At 59.0% G+C, this 20,324-nt stretch overlaps 2 protein-coding genes across 5 annotated transcripts in view; both read left to right on the top strand.

Annotated features, from left to right (window-relative positions):
- The window catches only part of GIMAP8 (GTPase, IMAP family member 8), a 641,187-nt gene that overhangs the window by 289,203 nt on the left and 331,660 nt on the right, over positions 1-20,324 (top strand). The gene's annotated exons all lie outside the window — the stretch shown is intronic.
- ZNF467 (zinc finger protein 467) lies at positions 8,712-16,039 on the top strand. 4 transcript variants are annotated; one of them, XM_037891453.2, is made up of 6 exons: positions 8,712-8,904; positions 10,059-10,379; positions 11,640-11,755; positions 12,145-12,258; positions 12,962-13,081; positions 13,482-16,039. In XM_037891453.2, exons 3-6 carry the CDS (start codon positions 11,722-11,724, stop codon positions 15,077-15,079), a joined length of 1,866 nt encoding a protein of 621 aa, XP_037747381.1. In that variant the 5' UTR covers positions 8,712-8,904; positions 10,059-10,379; positions 11,640-11,721; the 3' UTR covers positions 15,080-16,039. The 4 variants fall into 4 exon arrangements, with proteins under 4 accessions (XP_037747381.1, XP_037747382.1, XP_043397777.1 ...); XM_043541842.1 differs by lacking the exon at positions 8,712-8,904 and adding an exon at positions 9,303-9,446; XM_037891454.2 differs by lacking the exon at positions 12,145-12,258.

Raw genomic sequence — 20,324 nt, 5'->3', positions numbered from 1 at the left:
TTTAGCCGGTGACCTGGGGAAGTTCGAAGCCACCAGCGTTCCCATGGATGCCCCAGTGAAGGGTTCATGCAGGGTTCATGCACCTGGAAACATTCAGGGCACACCCTGAGTGTTGTGTAGGAGCAGTGCACACACTGCTCCTTCCAAGGACATGGACCATGGGAAGTCGCCCAGAGGACATGAACCGTGGGAAGCTTCCTTGGACTGGGCTCAAGGCCTAAGCAAGAAATGTGGTAAATAAAAGCTGATAAATAAAAATATTAATCAAAGTCATATTATTCCTTTTTTTGTTTCCTTTTGCGGTTAAAGTATGTAATGCGCATAAGTAAAGAAAGAATAAAAGAGAGGGTAAAAAGCCAACACGGCAAACCTTCCCGCTTGCTTGCTAAAAGCTTTGTTTGCCTTGCGTTTAAACCACAACACCCCAGCATCTCTCCCATTCCTTGGTAGGAGTTACACCAGGCCCTTCCAGTTTCACACCCTCCCTTAGGTCGGGGGTGGTCGATAGCACTCGCAGGCCGCATGTGGAAAGGTTTATGTGGCCCGTGCCCTTTGGCCACCCCAAAACCCCAGGGGGTCAAACTGGGATCGGGTCTTCTCCCCAACAAGCTGGCCAAACACAGCCACTTGGTTATAGGACTGTTTAACTTTCTTAACAGCTTTCACTCCATCTGAGACCTTCTCAAAGCTCTCCACACTGGATCTTTCAACAGGAAAGTCAGTGGATCCATTCACAACAGAACATTTCTGGCTGTTAGGAACTGAAACTTTCTTGATTAAATCACTTTCACACCCTTCAGTGGCAGTAAACTGCTTGCAAAGACTCCATGAGGATTCCTTTCCCTAGGGCTTTTCTATGCAACAATTCACCCCTCACAGAAATTCTGCTCTTACCCTCTTCACCGAGGGCTTGCTCTAGAGGAACACTTTCCTGAGCAACACCAGACTCTTTCTGGGTCTCCCTTACATCCAGAATTACCTCTGGCCCATCCGGCGGATTCCTACACAATCCCCTTTCAGGCAAACTTACAGACTTCCTAGATAAAAGGCTAGAAGCATTCTCCTTCCCTTTCCCACACACAAGTTCAGGAATCTTTTCCTTCTTGCTACAGGTTTCCACACCCTCAGTAGGTAACACAATCACATCACCTTCATGCTCTCCTTGTGCCCTGGCTAGGATCTCACCCTGATTAGACAGAGTTGCTACACCCTTTCCCAACAACACACTAGTAACAGGCAAAATTCAAGCACCAGAATTGTCTGGGCTCTGGGGTTTTACATAGATACTAACTGGATGTGACCTAGTTACAGGGCCATTCTCCCGAGCAGACACAAACTTAGGACCCTTCCCTTCCTGGGCTTTAGCTGAATCCAGAACCAGCTCTGAGACAACTGCACTACCCTCAACCATCACAGGCTGAAAGGCCCCTTCTGTCCGCTCCACAGACAAAGAAGAGCCGGACACACTTTCTCCTTGACCAGACACACAGCTTGGGATCTCATTCCCCTTGTCCCAGCACACAGGGCTGTTCAGAGACAACTGCTTGGCGATCAGGGTAGCTCCCTCCACAGGCAAGTCAATACCCCTGACAGACACAGGCACGTTTCCTTCACTGTCACAATTCTCCACCCAGCTAACAGGTAAGGTCCAGGGACACTCATCTTCCACTCTCCTCGCCTTCCCACACTGCTGACTAGACAAGGCCATCAGCTCACAAGGCTGCCTAGGCTCATCCAGACTTTCCTTACCCAGCACCTTGCCACTCCCAACAGATAACCTGCCCTACCTGTGTCTCCCCCTCCTCAGCTGGGGTCTCAGCTCCCACTGTGCTCAGCGCTGCCCTTGCTGTCCCAGTGGGGGTAGGCAGCGAGCTCCCTGCTTTCCTCACTTCATCAGAGCCAGCGTGAGCCCCCTGAGCCCCCCTCTCTGGTGTGCAAGGGGAGCGGGGAGCCCCAGGGGTCTGGTTACAGGCAGGCAGGTAGCCTGAGCCTAGCCGCTCCTCCCTGCTGCCAGCCAGGTCATCTGCATTTTCACTGGTTTCAGAGTAACAGCCGTGTTAGTCTGTATTCGTAAAAAGAAAAGGAGTACTTGTGGCACCTTAGAGACTAACCAGTTTATTTGAGCATGAGCTTTCGTGAGCTACAGCTCACTTCATCGGATGCATAGCATATCGTGGAAACTGCAGAAGACCGTCTTCTGCAGTTTCCACGATATGCTATGCATCCGATGAAGTGAGCTGTAGCTCACGAAAGCTCATGCTCAAATAAACTGGTTAGTCTCTAAGGTGCCACAAGTACTCCTTTTCTTTTTGCATTTTCACTGACCATTTCCCTCTCCACCAATTGGTTTCCTGGATTCAAATTCAAACCCTCGGCTGTTACAGGAGCAGGGCCTGGATCCTGTCCCAAAGAGACACAGTCACCCCACAACAGGGTCTCGCAGCTGGTGTCCTGGAGCACCCCAACGGCCAGCCAGCCCCACCCCTTCTGGGTCTGCACAGGGATCTGGGCCATAGGCAGGGCAAGGGGCTTCATCCCTGGGACCCTCACCCAGCTCACACAACCCCTCAGCATCTGAGGCTGCACCACCCGGGGCCTGACAACAGTTCTCTCTGTCCCAGGATCTCGCCACCCCAGGAATGTCTCCCCATTGACCATCACCTTCCGCTCCCACTGGGGGTCCGAGGGGCCTGACCCCAGGAAACTCCACACAGACATGTAGGTTGGGGTCAGGAGTGGGAGCCCGTCCACCTTCCCACCCATTGGGCTGACAGAGTCTATGGCCCTGGGACCCAGCAAGGGAGCTAGACACCGAGGCTTTTCCACAGGGTCCCCCTGGTTCAAATCGCTAGCCTGCTCAAAGGTAGAAAGTTGGCTAGATTGTCGGGCTCAACGGTTAGGGATCAATGGCTCCATGTCTAGTTGGCAGCCGGTGTCAAGTGGAGTGCCCCAGGGGTTGGTCCAGGGGCCGGTTTTGTTCAATATCTTCATAAATGATCTGGAGGATGGTGTGGATTGCACTCCATGCAAATTTGCGGATGATACTAAACTGGGAGGAGTGGTAGATACGCTGGAGGGCAGGGATAGGATACAGAGGGACCTAGACAAATTGGAGGATTGGGCCAAAAGAAATCTGATGAGGTTCAATAAGGATAAGTGCAGGGTCCTGCACTTAGGACGGAAGAACCCAATGCACAGCTACAGACTAGGGACCGAATGGCTAGGCAGCAGTTCTGCGGAAAAGGACCGAGGGGTGACACTGGACGAGAAGCTGGATATGAGTCAACAGTGTGCCCTTGTTGCCAAAAAGGCCAATGGCATTTTGGGATGTATAAGTAGGGGCATTGCCAGCAGATCGAGGGACGTGATCGTCCCCCTCTATTCGACACTGGTGAGGCCTCATCTGGAGTACTGTGTCCAGTTTTGGGCCCCACACTACAAGAAGGATGTGCATAAATTGGAAAGAGTCCAGTGGAGGGCAACAAAAATGATTAGGGGTCTGGAACACATGACTTATGAGGAGAGGCTGAGGGAACTGGGATTGTTTAGTCTGCAGAAAAGAAGAATGAGGGGGGATTTGATAGCTGCTTTCAACTACCTGAGAGGTGGTTCCAGAGAGGATGGTTCTAGACTATTCTCAGTGGTAGAAGAGGACAGGACAAGGAGTAATGGTCTCAAGTTGCAGTGGGGGAGGTTTAGGTTGGATATTAGGAAAAACTTTTTCACTCGGAGGGTGGTGAAACACTGGAATGCGTTACCTAAGGAGGTGGTAGAATCTCCTTCCTTAGAAGTTTTTAAGGTCAGGCTTGACAAAGCCCTGGCTGGGATGATTTAATTGGGGATTGGTCCTGCTTTGAGCAGGGGGTTGGACTAGATGACCTCCTGAGGTCCCTTCCAACCCTGATATTCTATGGTTCTATGATTCTATGATTCAGTGAGGTGGGCATCCACATCCCCCCCCTCCTTAACCAGGGGCAGCAATTTAGTCTCGAGGTTCCCTGCGGAACTGGCACCCCAGGCTCTATCCCCACTCACCCTGGGGGGTCCCCTAGGCCTCTCCGCTCCCCCACCGCCAGTTCATGCTGCTGCTGCTTCTGCAGCTCTTTCTTGGACTCTCGCTGTCTCTCACAGTCCTCTTGCTCTCTCGCACTCAGCTCCAATCCCGTCTGTCTCCGATCCCTGGATGGGGAACCCGATCGTCAAGACCCCCGTCTGGTCAGGGACAGGAGTCTTGGGGATGCCTGGCTCCCACTCCAGCTGCTCCCAGATCCTGCTATAGCCCCATTTGGGGTCAAGAATCTGTTCCTTAGAGCGGTCATCCTCCTCCAGCTTTACGATTAACTGTGCTTTGGTGAACTTTCCAACACTCAACCCTCTCATTCTGCACAGGGTTACAATGTCCTTCTTAAGGAGAGGGTGACAGGCCATCACTCCACTCTTCCCAAGTTGTTGTGGACTCACAGGCCTGTGTGCTCTCAGCTCCCCACGGTTTCCAGGGAGAACCCCTAGTGTGCCAGCCCTTCTCGAGGTCACCACCTCTTTGCCAGGGTCGAGCGGCAGACTCCTCCGCCCCTGGGACCGCTCACTGCAGTCCCCCGGGGGACCCTGTTACTGCAAAAGTCCTTTTCTGTGGTCACACAATCCTAGGGGTTAACCGCCCCCTGAAACCGTCTCTCTCTGAATCTTCAGCACGCCTAGTCCCCGTCAATCCCCCTTTGTTTTACTGCTCCCCAGTCACTTACTGCAGGAAGTGCCGTCCATGGGGTGCAGTAGATCCCACCGCTACCACCAGTTGTCACGGAGTCCCTGGGCGATGCTCTGGAACTGCTCCCCATGAAGCCAGTCAGGACTCTGGGGTAGTCGCCTTCCTGTGAGCAGCCTGTCTGCAAGACACACAGCTCACACGGCTTCCACCTTCCTGGGTCTGACCTCAGAGCATTCAGTATCTTCTGCCCCTCCATGCGCTTCCCACAGCGAGTCCGCTCAGGCGGGGTCCTGGGGAAGCCAGAGGGTCCTGCACCCCAACTTCGCAGTCAGACGTGACTCTCAGCCAGCCGGGAAAACAGAAGGTTTATTAGACGACAGGAACATGGTCTAACACAGAGCTTGTAGGGCAGAGAACCGGACCCCTCAGCTGGGTCCATTTTGGGGGGCAGTGAGCCAGACAACCACGTCTGTACTTCACTCCATGTCTCCAGCCAGCACCAAACTGAAACTCCCTCCAGCCCCTCCTCCTCTGGGCTTTGTCCCTTTCCCAGGCCAGGAGGTAGAATCATAGAATATCAGGGTTGGAAGGGACCCCAGAAGGTCATCTAGTCCAACCCCCTGCTCCAAGCAGGATCAATTCCCAGTTAAATCATCCCAGCCAGGGCTTTGTCAAGCCTGAAAGGTCACCTGATTCCTTTGTTCTCCAACCCTTTAGCTCTCACCTTGCAGGGGGGAAGGGCCCAGGCCATCAGTTGCCAGGAAACAGGGTGTCGGCCATTCTCTGTGTTCAGACCCCTGCACATGCCTGCCTTCTAGGGCTCTGCAATTATCATACACCCTTACCCCACCACCTAGATACTTAAGAACTGCATAGGGGAAACTGAGGCACCCCCACACTATTCAAAGGAAACATTAAGCACAGTCCCACTTCGTCACACCACGTCCATTTGAGCTTCATGCATTACAATGAGACAGCCCTCAGCACCGCTGGGCACCGCATCCTGTTGTTCCCAAGCAGATGCCACATCGCTGTCAGGGAAGATGTGGCCATAGGAGGGGCTGGCCGGGGAAGAGGGAAGTGTTGGGAACGAGACTGTGGGGGTAGCAGGGAGGATGATGGGTTCATGGTCTCACCAACCCCAGTGTTCTAAAACCATGAGTCAGGCCCCCGAAATCATGAGATTCTTCAGAAATGATGGATGTGGAGGTCCCTGCTGGGCCCTCTGTTGTGAGAGTCTGCAGGGGGAACTCGGGTCATGCTCCCCAGCTTTTCTCCACAGCCAGGAGGGCCAGAACATTCCCTTTCCCCCCCATGAAAGCTGAGATTCTCACGAAACTCACCTGAGTCCAGGGGCTGGGCATTAAGAGACACACCCAAGGATTTGGAGACTCACCCCCACAGTGCGGAAGTTGGCAGGACAGGGATGTCTGGGGTGCCCGGGGGAGGTGGGAAGCAGGAAAGGGGGATGGGAGAAGACAGCGTGCGATTGCAGGGGAACGTGGCGTGGCAGAAAGGGCGGATGTGAGGGGAAAGGAGGGGAGTATGGGGGATAAGTGAATGCTGGGTGTAGGCGGGGGATAGGAGCCAGTGCAGGGGGCACACAGTGGGAGTGGGAATGCTGCCTGTCCTGTCTAGTTGGGGGTGGGGGGAACGGGACAGGAAGGGATGGAATCCGCCCCGCCCCTCCAGGGAGAGCAGAGGATACGCAGAGTCCGCCCCGAGCAGCGCACAGGGGCTCTGAATCTTGGGGGCGCGCATTCTGTGTGGGTAACTCTTGTGCATTGACGGCAGGTGACGCAAAGTCAGCCCCTGCTGGATCCAATGCCCCAGTGGGGCCAGAAACTCCCCCATTCATGCCTTTCTGACGGCCTGGGGTAGGGAACCTCTCTGTGATTGGCTGCCTTCCCCACTTCCCCGCCTCCTGGGAAGAGCAGCCAATCAGGACTGCTGCAAAGACACACAGCACACTCTTCCCCCCTTCGCCAGCCAGGAGGAGTTTTGGGGTAGGGGACGGGGAGAGGGAACAGCTGACACTGCTCTCATGGGGAGTGGGGGAAGTAGGGAGCAGAAAGAGCCCAGCAGCGCAGGGCAGCTCCACTCCCTCCAGGCCTGCCATGTTTCTCACTAGCTAGTGGCAACACCAGTTCTCCTTCTCTCTCTCTGTCATACACACACGCACACGGAGGCAGCAGGAGTTCAAAACACACAAGACAGACCAAACAACATGCTTTCATCTTTTTTTTTTTTTTAACCATCTCCTGATTTTGAACACGATCATGGTGCCGTCTGGGTCTCATCCAAAAGGCAGCACCACCCAGCACGTTGCTTCCCCCATCCTGAGTCCCCAGCACCAATTCTGAGGGCCCCTCGGTGCTGCCTGGGGAGCTCCCCCAGGTACTAACCTGCCCTGGAGCTGGCTGCCTCCGAGTCACAGCACAGGCTGAGCTGGCTACAGCCAGAGAACAGCTGCGGCCAATGGCATGTCCAGGGGCCGGTAAGCTACCGTTAAGGATTAGGCATGATCTCTGTCCTCCATCCAGCCATGCCGGAATCACTCCCTCCACTGCTGAGCTTCTGCGGTGGGCATTGCCAACACCAGGCTGTGCCCCTGCCCAGCTCTGGGCTAACATGGAAGGGACCCTGTCGAGGAAAATTTAGCTCGCTGTTTAGGGTGTGAAAAAGAAGCCTTCCCCAAAGCCCGTGGCAAATAGAACCGTTCCAGGAATGGTCTGAAGTGCCGTGGAAAAGGGAGTTTAACCAAAAACATTCCCCTGGTGCGTTTGCCACCAAACCACAGCAGCACTGGGCTAGTGCATGAGAGCCCAGGAGGGGGAGACACCCCGATTCCCCAAGAGGCTCCCCCAGAAGGGCAGAGCAGTGTAGCTAGGTCCTGGAGGGGACAGGACGCCAGGGCAGCCTTGCCAGAGCCGGGCCTGCCTTACAGCCATTTACCAACATCCTCCCAGCCGCTCTGCAAGGCGGGGCCACGGCCGCCCCTCACCACCCTGAAGTAGGAACTAAGGCAGCCTCTTGCCAAGCGCCGAGTCACTGACCAGACTAGAGCTGGAAATCGGGAGGCGCAAAGCACGGCCCGGACGCAGGGAGGAGAGCCAGCACGACAGAGGCGCTATGCTGCAGTGTCCGAGCTAGGAGGGAGACCACAGAGAAAATACCTCAGACAGCCAGGAGTCCTGTCGCAAAAGGGGACCTGATCCTGGCAGCCAGCCTGGCGCTACAGAGCAGCCTGCCACCGGCTCAGGGACAGAGATGACAAATGGACACAGGGTCAATCCCCAGACCCAGGGGTGACTCTGCCCTGGCGTCGGTGGGCAGTGCTGCTCTGGCTAGTTAGGCCAATGATTGAATTGGCGCATTTTCCCCGTTGCACCAGAGCCCCCAGTCCTGTGCTTGTCGTCCTTCCCCGGGGTGGGGAGCGTCTCCACTGCGGGGCTCCCGGCTAGGCCCCCAGCGGGCTAAGCGCCGTACACGGGTCTCGCAGAACGTGGGGGAAGTGACCACTGTTTGCCCTATGGCGGCAGAGGGTTAACTCCACCTTGCATGGGCCCTGGCAAGACTTACGCCAAACAACCCTGCGTTTCGGTTCCGCTCAGAGCCCTTTCCCACGGCCGAAGAAGCGCTCGGCGTGGCTGGAAAGCGGGTCTGTCCCACCCCCGAAGCCGGCCCAGCAGAAGCCATGACCTCTGCCCCCTTGTGCCCCGAACCTCCTGGGACCCCCGCTCCAACCCCCCCGGCACATGGGCTAGCGAGGCAGAGGGCCTGGCTGCCCCCAGGCGGGGAGAAAGGCAGCAGGGCGGCCCCGGGGCGGCCGAGGCTGACCCCAGGTGTGGCAGCGCCGGGCTCGGGCTCGGGCCCCTCTCTCCGGCGCCCCGGCCAGCTGGCTGCTCGGTCCCCGCCCGCTGGCTGCTGGGAGATGTAGTCCCCTCCCTGCCGCCGGCCCCGCGGGTACCCGCAGGAACACTACAGCTCCCAGGGTGCCCGGCCGCTCCCCCGCCGGGCTGCCCAGCGCCTCCGAGCCCGGCTCGTGGCTGGCGCGCCTCCGGCAGGAGGGAGCCGGGGCCCCGCCGCCCCCAGCCCGTCCCGGGACCAGGCTGCCCCCCGGGCGCGGTCCCGTTGCGGCGGAGCGGGGGCTGCGCCGGGGAACCGGGCCACGCGTGGCCGGGGGGGCTGCCGCGCAGGTAGGACACGCGTGGGGCCGAATTGCGCCCGGGGCAGCTGGAGCGGGGGGCGCCCGACGCCGCGGGGATGGGCGCGGAGAGCTCAGCGCCGCTGGGATGTGCTGGGGGGGGGCACTTCCTGCCCCTCTTTGATGCAGCAGCACTGTGGGGGGGGACTCCTGAGTCCCCCGCTGCTCCCTGTGCTCTGCCCGCGGGCGGTGGGGGAAGGGCTTAACAATGGGGCGGGGGGGGGGGAACCACCTAGGCAGGGGCGGGAGATTAGAGAGGAGGGGAGGGGCAAAAGGGGGGGAGAAGTTCTAGGGAGACAGCAGGATCACGGGGGGAGGGGAGACTCTAGGCAGAGCTGGGGGAGGGGGAGAGACGATGCAGGAAGAGGAAGGCGAGATGAAGCAAGAATTGAGGGGAGGGGAAGGGAAGCTGTACAGGAAGGGGAGGGGGAAGAAGGGTTGTGCAGAGTGGGGGGAGGGGAGGCCGTGCAGCAGGGAAGAGGGGAGGAAGAGGGTCTGTGCAGAGGCGAGGCCTTGCAGCAAGGGAGGAAGAGGGTCTGTGCAGAGGAGGGAAGGGAGGGGGGGAGAGGGTCTGGGTGGATGGGAGTCTGTGGGGGAGGGGAGGCCTTGCAACAGGGGAGGGGGTGAAGAGGGTCTCTGCAGAGGAGCGAGGGGAGAGGGTCTGTGCAGGGGGGGAGGCCAGGCCATGTGGCAGGGGAAGGGGAGGTGATAAAGCCAGCCCAGAGAGATGGAAGGGCTGGGCAGCTGGGGGAGGGCAGGGGAGAGACTGCATGGGCAGGGGGAAGAGGGATGGCCCCTGCGGCAGACACCCCAGTTGCTGGGACAATCTCAGTAGGGTTGAGCCCTGGGGTGGGATTCCTTGCTGGAGGGAGACACCACCAGGAGCCCAGGCAATGTTGCTGGTCTCAGGCACTGAGTGAAGAGCCACTCGTGCCTTGTCTGGAGTGGGGCGTGAAGCCCTGTGAGCTCAGGGGACACCACAGCCAGCTAACAGGGCTAGGAAGGGGTTAACGGGGGTCATGGGGAGAGGTAAAGCTGTGGCTATTGGGGAAGCTGGCACCTGCTAGCTAAGGTGCTGTGCCCATGACTGAGGCCTCCGCGAGAACACCGTGGCCCGCCATCTCACTAGCCTTGTCTTCACCATAGAGCCTTAGCGTGTCCAAACGCAGCTGGGAGGAGTCGGACCCGACAGGACACATCCACCTCTACGCAGCCCACCAAGCTGTCCTCCGCAGCCACGTGTTAACACGCCAAGGAGACAAGGCCAGCCCCAGACCGTGTGCGCTGAGAGCCCGAGCTGCCAGCCCCGCAAACCCCGCCTTGGCTCTGACAGCCCCACTGGGTCGTTCCCCCTCGCCTACCATCACTGCCAATGGAGAGCCCAGAGCAGGAGCCAGAATAGGACGCAGACCCCCCCTCGGCCCTGCGGAGCCGACCCAGCTCAGGAGTAGAAAGGAGTCACTAAAGGTACGTGTGCACCGCGATGAAAGGCCTGCAGCATGGCTGGCCTGGGCTCGGGCTGTGAAATAACAGTATAGACATCCAGGCTCAGGCTGGAGCCTGGGCTCTGAGATCCTGCAATGTGAGAGGGTCCCAGAGCCTGGGCTCCAGCCTGAACCAGAACAGCTGCACTGCGGCGTTATGGCCTTGCAGCCTGAGCTCTCTGCCCCGGGCCTGAGCCTCGGCGCCCCGGGTTTATTGCAGTGTAGACGTACACGAAGGGGCATGGGGCACACAGGGAGCAGAGCGCCAGCTGAATCACTGTGCCCCAGCAGGCGGATTTTGTCTGCTCTCCCCGTGATGCCTCCGCAAACGATACTGGGGGACGGTCCCTTGTTTACTGCCAGCGAGAGTTTTCATTTACCAGAAGATGGGGGCAGGGCTGCAAGCAGATCCCACATCCTAATGATAAAGGCGTCACTAGCAGCCAGGAGCCAAGCCTGAAGATGAACATCTGAGGCACGACAAGGGTCCCAATCGTACCATCCGCCCTGTGAGCAGATCTGGGCTCCAACTGCTCAGCCCTACTTTAAAAATGATTCTTGCCCTCATAGCAACAAATGAGATGCTGAAAGCTGGAGCCCAGTGTAAGCCGCGCAGGGATGTCTGCCTGAGCTAAGGGACATTAGCTTGGAGGGGTGTGGATTGCCCCATTCATCTCAATGGGATGTTAACTCTGAACCCTACAGATAGTAAGTAATAACCCAACAGTGCTAACTATTTGGGCAGAAGCATCCAGCCAATGTGTTGACCCCACACTGTCAATCAATCTTCCACCCCTTTCCAGCTGCCAGTTGCCCCTCCCCCAGCGGCCGAGACCTTCAGCTTGCCCCTGGAAGATGTCTGCAAAGCTGTTCTGTAGTTTCGTTCCAGGATTCGATAGCACGTTGAAAATGGAGGATGTGAGGACAGCATGAGGCAAAGCGGATTTAACATCCAAACACAGAGCGTGGAGCTACGCTGCTTAGCTTCATCCCCGCGTCCACAGAAATCTCTGTTTCTGAATGTTCTTGAAGCTGCTGCAGATTTTCCACCAGAGGCTGCAGAATGTAGGCCCAGCTTCTCCCAGAGCGCACCAAGCCCTGACTGTGATGCTGCCCCAGAGCTGAAGTGGATTAGCCCACGGGGACGTTTCCAAAGCCCCTGGGATCCGCTGGGGTGTGCCCACTAGGCATGCTGCTCACTCAGCCGCGTGTTCTGATGGGCAGGTATCTCTTGTTGTTGCAGGTCCCAGCGAGGTGTGCGGACCAGACCTCCCTTCCCTTCTGGAGCAGTGGCAGAGCAGCACGGGGAGCAGCACAAGACCAGAATGAGGGAGAACTATGATGCCATGATTGCTCTGGGTAAAAACAGCCCCCACCTGCCGGGTGTGCCCCGCATTGCACAGGGAGTGCTCTGGGAAGAGCCAGCGAGGGGCACCTTCCCCTAAATTCCCTGGGGGGCTGGTGAATGGAGCACCTACAGTGTCAGGGGCTCTCTCCTGGCTGCAAACAGGCAGGCCCTCTGGTGCGTGGCTCATGCAGGAGTTGTTGCTTCCAGAAGCCATTGCGACCCCAGTCCAGTGGCACTGTGCAGGAGTGTTGTCTCCGCAGGGACTACGGCCCTATCCGGACTCCTCTCCTAAACGTACCCTCCATCAGCTTTGGGGCGACTGGGTTTGCTGTGCCTGAGAGCCGGCGGTGGACAGGCCTGCCCTGCACGTGGCCAGCAGCCTCTGTTGTGTCTCATGCAGGGTCCCCCGTCGCCAAACCCGAGATTGTCCCACGTATCGAGCAAGCTGAAGAGCCTTGTGCCAAGGCTCCTGGGGAGGCAGAGGAGAGGGAGGTCCCTGGCAGCGCCAGCCCAGGTCAGTTAGGGGCAAGGGGAGGGCTCTTTCCCAGGCGAGATGCTCCAGGTCCTGGAAGCAGAGTGAGGACGTGGGCTGACCACTGCTTGTGCCGTGTCAGCGGCAGGAGGATCCGGGCACGGTTGTTGCTCAGCCAGCCTGGAGGTCCTGCTGAACCCCAGCCGCAGCTGTTGCCAAGACGACTTGTCATCGCTGGTGCTCGGCCCGAGGTTTGCGTTCCTTCCTGTGGGAAGCAGGAGCCCTTCTCGCGCCTGGCAGGTGTCTCCCGGGGGCTGAGCTGGAGACTGTAGCAGCCCCCGCATAGAGCCGTGAGCTCGTGGCACTGGTGCTGGCTGCCTGTCCCTGGCTGCAGGCCCTTTGAGCAATTGCTGTGGCCCCACAAAACCCTTCCTGGTTCGGGTCGCGGTTGCTTATGGGGCTGCCTCTCTCCGAGTGCTGCTGCCAGCGACTGGTAGCCCTGTGCTGAACGCAGGAGGGAGCCTCTGATGGCATTCGCAGGGCGGGGCAGTGGAACTCCCCTCTCCTCTTGGTCTGCCAGAGCCAGGATTTGCTGCCCTTCCGGTGCCCTGATGCCACGGGTGATGGGCGACTTTATAAAACCCTAGGAGATGGAGGGAGGTGCAGCCAGCCACTCCGGGGCTGCTTGTGACACTTCCTGAAGCGTGCAGGATTCTGGGCTTCATTCTCTCTCCCCCTCTGACAGGATCCGTAGTTCCCAAGCCCGAGATCGTCCCGCAAGGTGATCGAGAGCAGCAGCAGCAGCGTGGTGGTGGGGAGCAGAGGGGTCTGGAAGGACAAAAAGGCCCTGAGAGCAGCTGCTCAGGTGAGACCCCCCCTCTCCCGCTGTATCTGCCAAGCAGGGGCAGCCTGAGCAGCCAAGCAAACTCCCTGGCACCATCCGCTGCCAATGTGCCCCAGCCCTGTGGTGAGGGGCGCTTAGTCTCCCCAGCCCAGTCAGCCCTTGGCCAGCGAGGGGACCACTCAGGCGTGCGTGTTGTGGGCCCCGGTCACATCCCTGGCCCCGGTTCCCAGGACTCGCTGGGCCGCGGGAGCTGCACCGGTAGCTCAGCAGGGGAAGGTACTGGAATTGCTGGGCGTGGTTCTGTCCCTGAAGAAGCCAGGAACCTGGCTGGCCGATGGCAGGGGGTCTGTGGCTTCAGTGGGTTACCCGACGTGCCAGGCTGTCTGATTCCCCATCTCTCTCTCCCCTCCACCCCGGGCAGATGACTGGCTCATCCGGACAGTGAAGGTGGAGGAGGACTACGAGGAGTGGCCCGCGAGTCTCAGCGCGGAGGCGCTGCTGTCGGGGCAGCTACAGGGCAGCGGCTTGCTGCACCCTGACGGGGGCCACGGCTACCTGGGCGCGTGCAAGCTGGAGAGGCCGAGCCTGGAGGACTACGGCAGCTACGGCGACCTCCCGGGCTTGGCCCTGCAGCAGTGGCAGCTGCTGACCGAGAAGCCGTACGGTTGCACCGAGTGCGAGCGGCGGTTCAAGGACAAGCTGACGCTGCGGCTCCACCAGCGGGTGCACACTGGGGAGAGCCCCTATGCCTGCGGGGAGTGCGGCCGCAGCTTCAGCCAGAAGCCCAACCTGGTGGCCCACCAGCGCACCCACTCAGGGGAGCGGCCCTTCCCCTGCGCCCAGTGCGGCAAGGGCTTCAGCAAGAAGGCCCACCTGACACGGCACCAGCGCATCCACACGGGTGAGCGCCCCTACCAGTGTGCCCAGTGCGGCCGCTGCTTCAGCCAGAAGATCCACCTGGGATCGCACCAGAAGACGCACACCGGGGAGCGGCCCTTCCCCTGTGCCGAGTGCGGCCGGAGCTTCCGCAAGAAGACGCACCTGATCCGGCACCAGCGCATCCACACCGGGGAGCGCCCCTACCAGTGCGCTCAGTGCGCCCGCAGCTTCACCCACAAGCAGCATCTGGTGCGGCACCAGCACGTGCACACGGAGCTGGAGCCGGAGCCGGAGCCGGATCCGGTGCCGGTGCCGGGGGAACTGGCCGAGCTGGAGACAAGTGCCCCCTGCAGGCTGCCAGGGGTAGCAACGCCATCCCCGGGGACCTCGCCGGAGCAGAAACCCTTCACCTGCTCCGAGTGCGGCAAAAGCTTCAGCTGGAAGAAGAACCTGACGTCACACCAGCGGCTGCACCGGGAGGGGCGGCCCTTCTCCTGCGCCGAGTGCGGGCGCGGCTTCAGCGACAAGCGCCACCTGACTGCCCACCTGCGCAGCCACATGGGCCTCAAGCCCTATGCCTGCGCCTACTGCGAGAAGAGCTTCAGCCACAAGCCCAACCTGACTACGCACCAGCGCACGCACACCGGGGAGCGCCCCTTCGCCTGCCCCGACTGCAGCCGCAGCTTCACCCACAACCAGCACCTGGTGCGGCACCGCCGCGTCCACACCGGGGAGCGCCCCTTCGCCTGCCCCCAGTGCGACCGCAGCTTCAGCTCCCGGCCCAACCTCATCGCCCACACCAAGGCCCACTCCGGCAAGCGGCCCTACATCTGCGAGCAGTGCGGCCGCGGCTTCAGCCGCAAGTCCCACCTGGTGAGGCACCAGGCCGTGCACACCGGCACCCGCCCCCACGGCTGCACCCAGTGTGGCAAGCGTTTCAGCTCCAAGACCAATCTGGTCCGGCACCAGGCCGTGCACACGGGCCACCGGCCTTACATCTGCACCCAGTGTGGCAAGAGCTTCAGCAGGAAGACGCATCTCCTGAGGCATGAGCGTACCCACGCTGCCCCCCTGCAGAGGGACAGGGGCAGCGCCTGGGCTGTGCACGACCCCCTGAGCCAGCAGGCAGCCTGCCTCTAGCGGTGGGGGACTAGTGACTCGCAGGGCTCACCACGCCGAGGGACCAGTTGCTCTGTTGTGAGCTGGACAAAGTGCGGGCAGATGCTGTGCCCTCAGTGCCAGCCTGTAACCCCCCTCCCTGCTGTGCTATCCCAGCCCCGGGCTCCCCCACATACACTGCTCTGCAACTTCCCCCCCCTCCCCCGTATTCCAGTCCTTCCAGGTCACCCTTCAGACCCGACCTGCAGCCCCCTGCTAATCCAGCACAGGGCTCCCTCCCCCACCAGCTCTGCTGGTGCCCCTCATTCCCGACAGCCAGCCATTGCAGTCCTTCTCTAGATCCTCCCTTCAGCCTGGCCCTGCCATGCCCGCTCGGGGCTCCCCACCCACACAGCTCTGCCAGTCGCCCTCAATCCCGCACTCCGGTGTACGGACGGGACAGGAGAGAGAGAACTGGGAAGCCACACAAAGCCACAGGAGAGAATCTGCCTGAGTGTCCTGCAGCGAGACCTGCTTCTGACCCAGACGTGCCATGAGAGCCCAGGGTGCGGTTCAGACAGCCCAGCCCTTATGGGCATGGGCAGGGACACCACTGGGTGCAGCTGCCCTCAGCCTGTCCATCAAACAGCAGCTGCGAGACAAGCCCTTAACACTGCCTGGAGAGCTGACCAGGCAGGAGATGGGGTTAGGACTCATCTGTGAATCATTCCTAAACTAGAAAGGGGGATAATACCATTCCCCTGAGCCAAATGGTGCCATAAACAGTGCTGGAGATGGGTTGGAAGCGGGCTTCTCAGCCTGCTCAGTTCCCCAGTCGCTGCCCAGGGCACCCAGCACCGGTCCAGCGAGAACTTGGGTGAGCGAGAAGGGGTGGGGGTGGGGTGTCTCTGTTCTCCACCTGGGAGGGGGCACAGCAGGGGACTCCCAAGCGAAGGGGCATTTGAATGTTAATGTCCCTCTGTAATTAAAGACGAAACTCAAGCCCTTTGCCTGGCTAGTGCTGTGAGCCGGGCGTTTCCTTCTTCACACCCGTCTTGGGGAGTCTCTGAGGAGCCCTCCAGGGTGGGAAGCAGAGGCTTGGCGCTGAGAACAATTGGCGAGATCTGCTTGGGTCCATGGCGAGATGGTCACAGAGTGGGGAAGCTGGGACCGAGAGGGACCTGCTCAGAAGTTCCCGCCGTACCTGCCAGTAGCGTTGGAGCAAAAAAAGAGTTAATGTCCCGTTTGGGTGAAATCACACCAATTACAGCCATGGCAGGAGGGCTGCTGGCTTCTCCCTGCAAAGCACAATTGCCAAGGAGTTAATTTTGTCCCCACCTGCCTGTGTCCCCGGCTCTACTTCCATTCATTCTGCACCACTCTGTCCCTGCATCAGCTGATTCTGTGCCTCTCCTGCCCCCTCGACTCCAGATGTCGGCTCTGGCTCTGCAGCCCCCAGCAATTCTCCACCTCTGCTCCTCCTGCAGCCCAGGAGGCCCTCCCCTCCGCCTAGGAGGGGGCAGCTCAACAGGGGCCTGTTCCTCCCTCCCTCCCCAGCTTGAAATGACTGGGTGCAGAGGGAGGGTGGAGCAGAGCCTCCCTGAGCTGTGCAGGCTGCTCCCTCTTCCCCATCCCTGACCCAGGATCTCCTAGGCAGGGCAGAGATAGGCCTGCTGTGGGCAGCAGGTTGACCCCCCGGCTCCCTGAACCTGTGGTACTGACATCCCTGTCCCGGGTGCCAGCTGTCTTAACAGGCAACGCAGAGACAGTGGGGCTGGGGAGCAGGAGCAGGCGTGGAGATGGCTCATGAGCTCAGTTGGGCAGGGACTGTCCAGTGGGGCCCTGATCGCTGTCTGGGGCACGCAGCAGAAATGGCTCGTCACGCTCGTGGATTTGGTTTGTTACCCCTAGCTCCTGGATCAGGGGGGCTTGGTGCCAGGCCTGGTGGGCAGCAGGGGAGCGTCTCTGTGTTGCCAGGGTGCACTCACTGCTGGTGGTGCCTTCTCCTGCCCATCCTGGGGATTAGCTCTGCCAGGCGCTGCACCCTCCACGGGCGGTATCTTCACCCTGCAGCTCCTCGCTCCAGGAACTGCAGCCACCTCTTCCGGACTCGGCCCTCTGGCCAGGTCACTACGTAGTTCCCCTTCTGGGGGTTACCCAAAGTCCTTCCACACAGCCAGTCCCAGGCAGTCCTCTCCGACACTGTCCTGATGGTGCCACTTCCCCAGCAACCGGTAGGGAAACCAGGGCCACTCACTACTCCCGGGGCTCTGCACCTCGTAACCGGTCTGCTGTCCCGCAGCCCTTGCTGTTCTTTCCTACAGCTTCTGGTCCCCCTCTTCTCTGGGTGAACCAGCTCTAACTTCCTCAGAGGGAGTCACTGTAAGTGCTTCTCCCTGGGAGTGACTGCAGCCCCCTTCTGCTGCCAGCTTCCTGGCTTTATAAACCCAGCCCAGCTCCTCCCTCAGCTGGGCTTCATCAGTAAGTTAGGCCTTAGCATCCCCTGGCTCTCCTCCAGGTGTGGTCTACAGGTTAATTGGTCTAATTTACCCCTTCAGCCCTTGTGTGGGGTGGGCACAGCCGATGCCCTCCATCCACGAGCTGAGGGGGGAGGCGGCTGAGCTCCATAGTTAGGAGAGTGGCGGGGCGGGTGGTACAATCCGCCATCCAAGTCCTGGAGATAGGGGAGGGAAACTATCTGGCTGCATTTCTCACAGGGGAGGGGACCTTGCCCAGCCTGGGCTGTGAGGGGAGAGCTGCTTTCTGCCCACAGAGCTGGCCAAGCCCCCCAGGGAGACCCTTGAGGGGGAAGCCAGGGACACAGACCCTGTGGCTTGCTCCGCCTGGTCACTCCCTGAAGCCTGCAGGGGCAGCAGTCATTGCAAACACCTCAGCAGGGGCGCAGAGCTGAGGGCAAGAGGTGAGCAAAGGCAGCCCTGGGGGCACGGCTGGGAACCAGACAGATGCAGGACTGAGTGGATGGGTAGCCAGGAATTGGGAGCAAAGCTCAGAGTCTCCCTCAAGAAAACTCCACAGCATGGGGAGCCACCCACCCACCACAAAGCTGAGCAAAATCGAGGGGCAATTCTGGGGTGGGGCATTGCCTGGTGCCAGTGGCTGCCAGGCTGGGGCTGGCGCCAGGCTGAAGTACCCATTGCCGTGGACACAGGAGTAAGGCACTGCAGCCCAGTGACCAGGCCTGCCCAAAGTTTGGAGCTGGGCCTTTGCCTGTGCCCTGGCCACTCTGGGGCTGCAGAGTCCCTAAAGATCAGCCGTGGGCAAGGGCGCGGTAAAGCTCTCTCAGCTCAGTGGGTGTATTGGTGGGGGAGGGGGACGGGTTCTGGACCAGCCCCGCTGTCCTTCCCTGTCTCCTCTTCTTTGTCCCTCCACTCTTCCACTGCATCATAAAATCATAAAAGATCAGGGTTGGAAGGGACCTCAGGAGGTCATCTAATCCAACCCCCTGCTCAAAGCAGGACCAATCCCCAATTTTTGCCCTAGATCCCAAATGGCCCCCTCAAGGATTGAACTCACAACCCTGGGTTTAGCAGGCCAATGCTCAAACCACTGAGCTATCCCTCCCCCACATCACTCTCTGTTGCTGTTTCTGTCCCGACACCTCCTTTGGGTAGGGCAAGAGAGACCCCTGTGCCCCATGTTGGGGGCCCCAGCAGATGCTGTTAGGGGGTAGGTGACCTTGCATAGGTCAGTACTCACTAGCCAAACTACACAACTAACCAGGAAACAAGTCAAGCGCCCACCTGCGAATGAGTGGCCTACACACCTAGCCCTGGTCTACACTAGGACTTTAGGTCGAATTTAGCAGCTTTAAATCGATGTAAACCTGCACCTGTCCACACAATGAAGCCCTTTATTTCGACTTAAAGGGCTCTTAAAATCGATTTCCTTACTCCACCCCTGACAAGTGGATTAGCGCTTAAATCGGCCTTGCCGGGTCGAATTTGGGGTACTGTAGACACAATTCGACGGTATTGGCCTCCGGGAGCTATCCCAGAGTGCTCCATTGTGACTGTTCTGGACAGCACTCTCAACTCAGATGCACGATTGTTTGCCATTGCTCTGACGCAGGGAGGGGCGACTGACGACATGGCTTACAGGGTTGGCTTACAGGGAGCTAAAATCAACAAAGGGGGTGGCTTTACATCAAGGAGTATTTCAGGCAGGACTTCACGGAGGGTTCCAATAAGAAATGGTGCACCTAAGTTATTGTTCTTATTGGAACAAGGAGGTTAGCCTGGCCTCTGATTGATACATGGCTAGATTTACCTCGCTGCACCTTCTCTGTGAGTGACTGCAGTGTGACCTAGAGGAATGAGTCCCCTAGATGATGGTGGGGGGGTTTGCAAATGAGTACAAAACAAATCTGGTCTATTTCTTGTTTTGATCCACTCCATCTATCTTTTACATCTTTGGCTGGCAGCAGACGGTGCAGGAGGACTGCATGCCATCCACATCTCATGGCTGCTCGGCAGAAGATGGTACAATAGGACTGCTAGCCATCCTCATCTCTTGCCTGCCCAGCAGAAGATGATGCAAGAGGACTGCTAGCAATCCGTATCGCCTGCCTGCTCATCATAAAATGGTTCAATAGGACTGACTGCAGGACTAAAGAGAATGACCTGGTCAAGTCACTCCAAATTTAGTCCCTGCGCCCATGTCTGCCCAGGCGCTCCTGATCGACCTCACACAGGCGACCAGGAGCACCTCGGACACGACGATGACGGCTACCAGTCCTATTGCACTGTCTGCTGCCACAAGGCAATGGGTTGCTGCTGCTCTGTAGCAATGCAGTACCACGTCTGCCAGCACCCAGGAGACATACGGTGACAGTGAGCTGAGCGGGCTCCATGCTTGCCGTGGTATGGCGTCTGCACAGGTAACTCAGGAAAAAAGGCACGAAACGATTGTCTGCCCTTACTTTCACGGAGGGAGGGAGGGAGGGAACGGGGGCCTGACGATATGTACCCAGAACCACCCGCGACAATGTTTTAGCCCCATCAGGCATTGGGATCTCAACCCAGAATTCCAATGGGCAGCGGAAACTGCGGGAACTGTGGGATAGCTACCCACAGTGCAACGCTCCGGAAGTCGACTCTAGCCTCGGTACTGTGCAAGCACTCCGCTGAGTTAATGCACTTAGAGCATTTTCTGGGGGACACACACACTCGAATATATAAAATCGATTTCTAAAAAACCGACTTCTATAAATTCGACCTAATTTCGTAGTGTAGACATACCCCTAGTGAGGGTTCCTTCCTCTCACCCA

Source organism: Chelonia mydas, chromosome 2 (assembly GCF_015237465.2).
Source record: "Chelonia mydas isolate rCheMyd1 chromosome 2, rCheMyd1.pri.v2, whole genome shotgun sequence".
NCBI lineage: Eukaryota > Metazoa > Chordata > Testudines > Cheloniidae > Chelonia > Chelonia mydas.
This window is presented reverse-complemented; position numbering and strand designations above follow the sequence as displayed.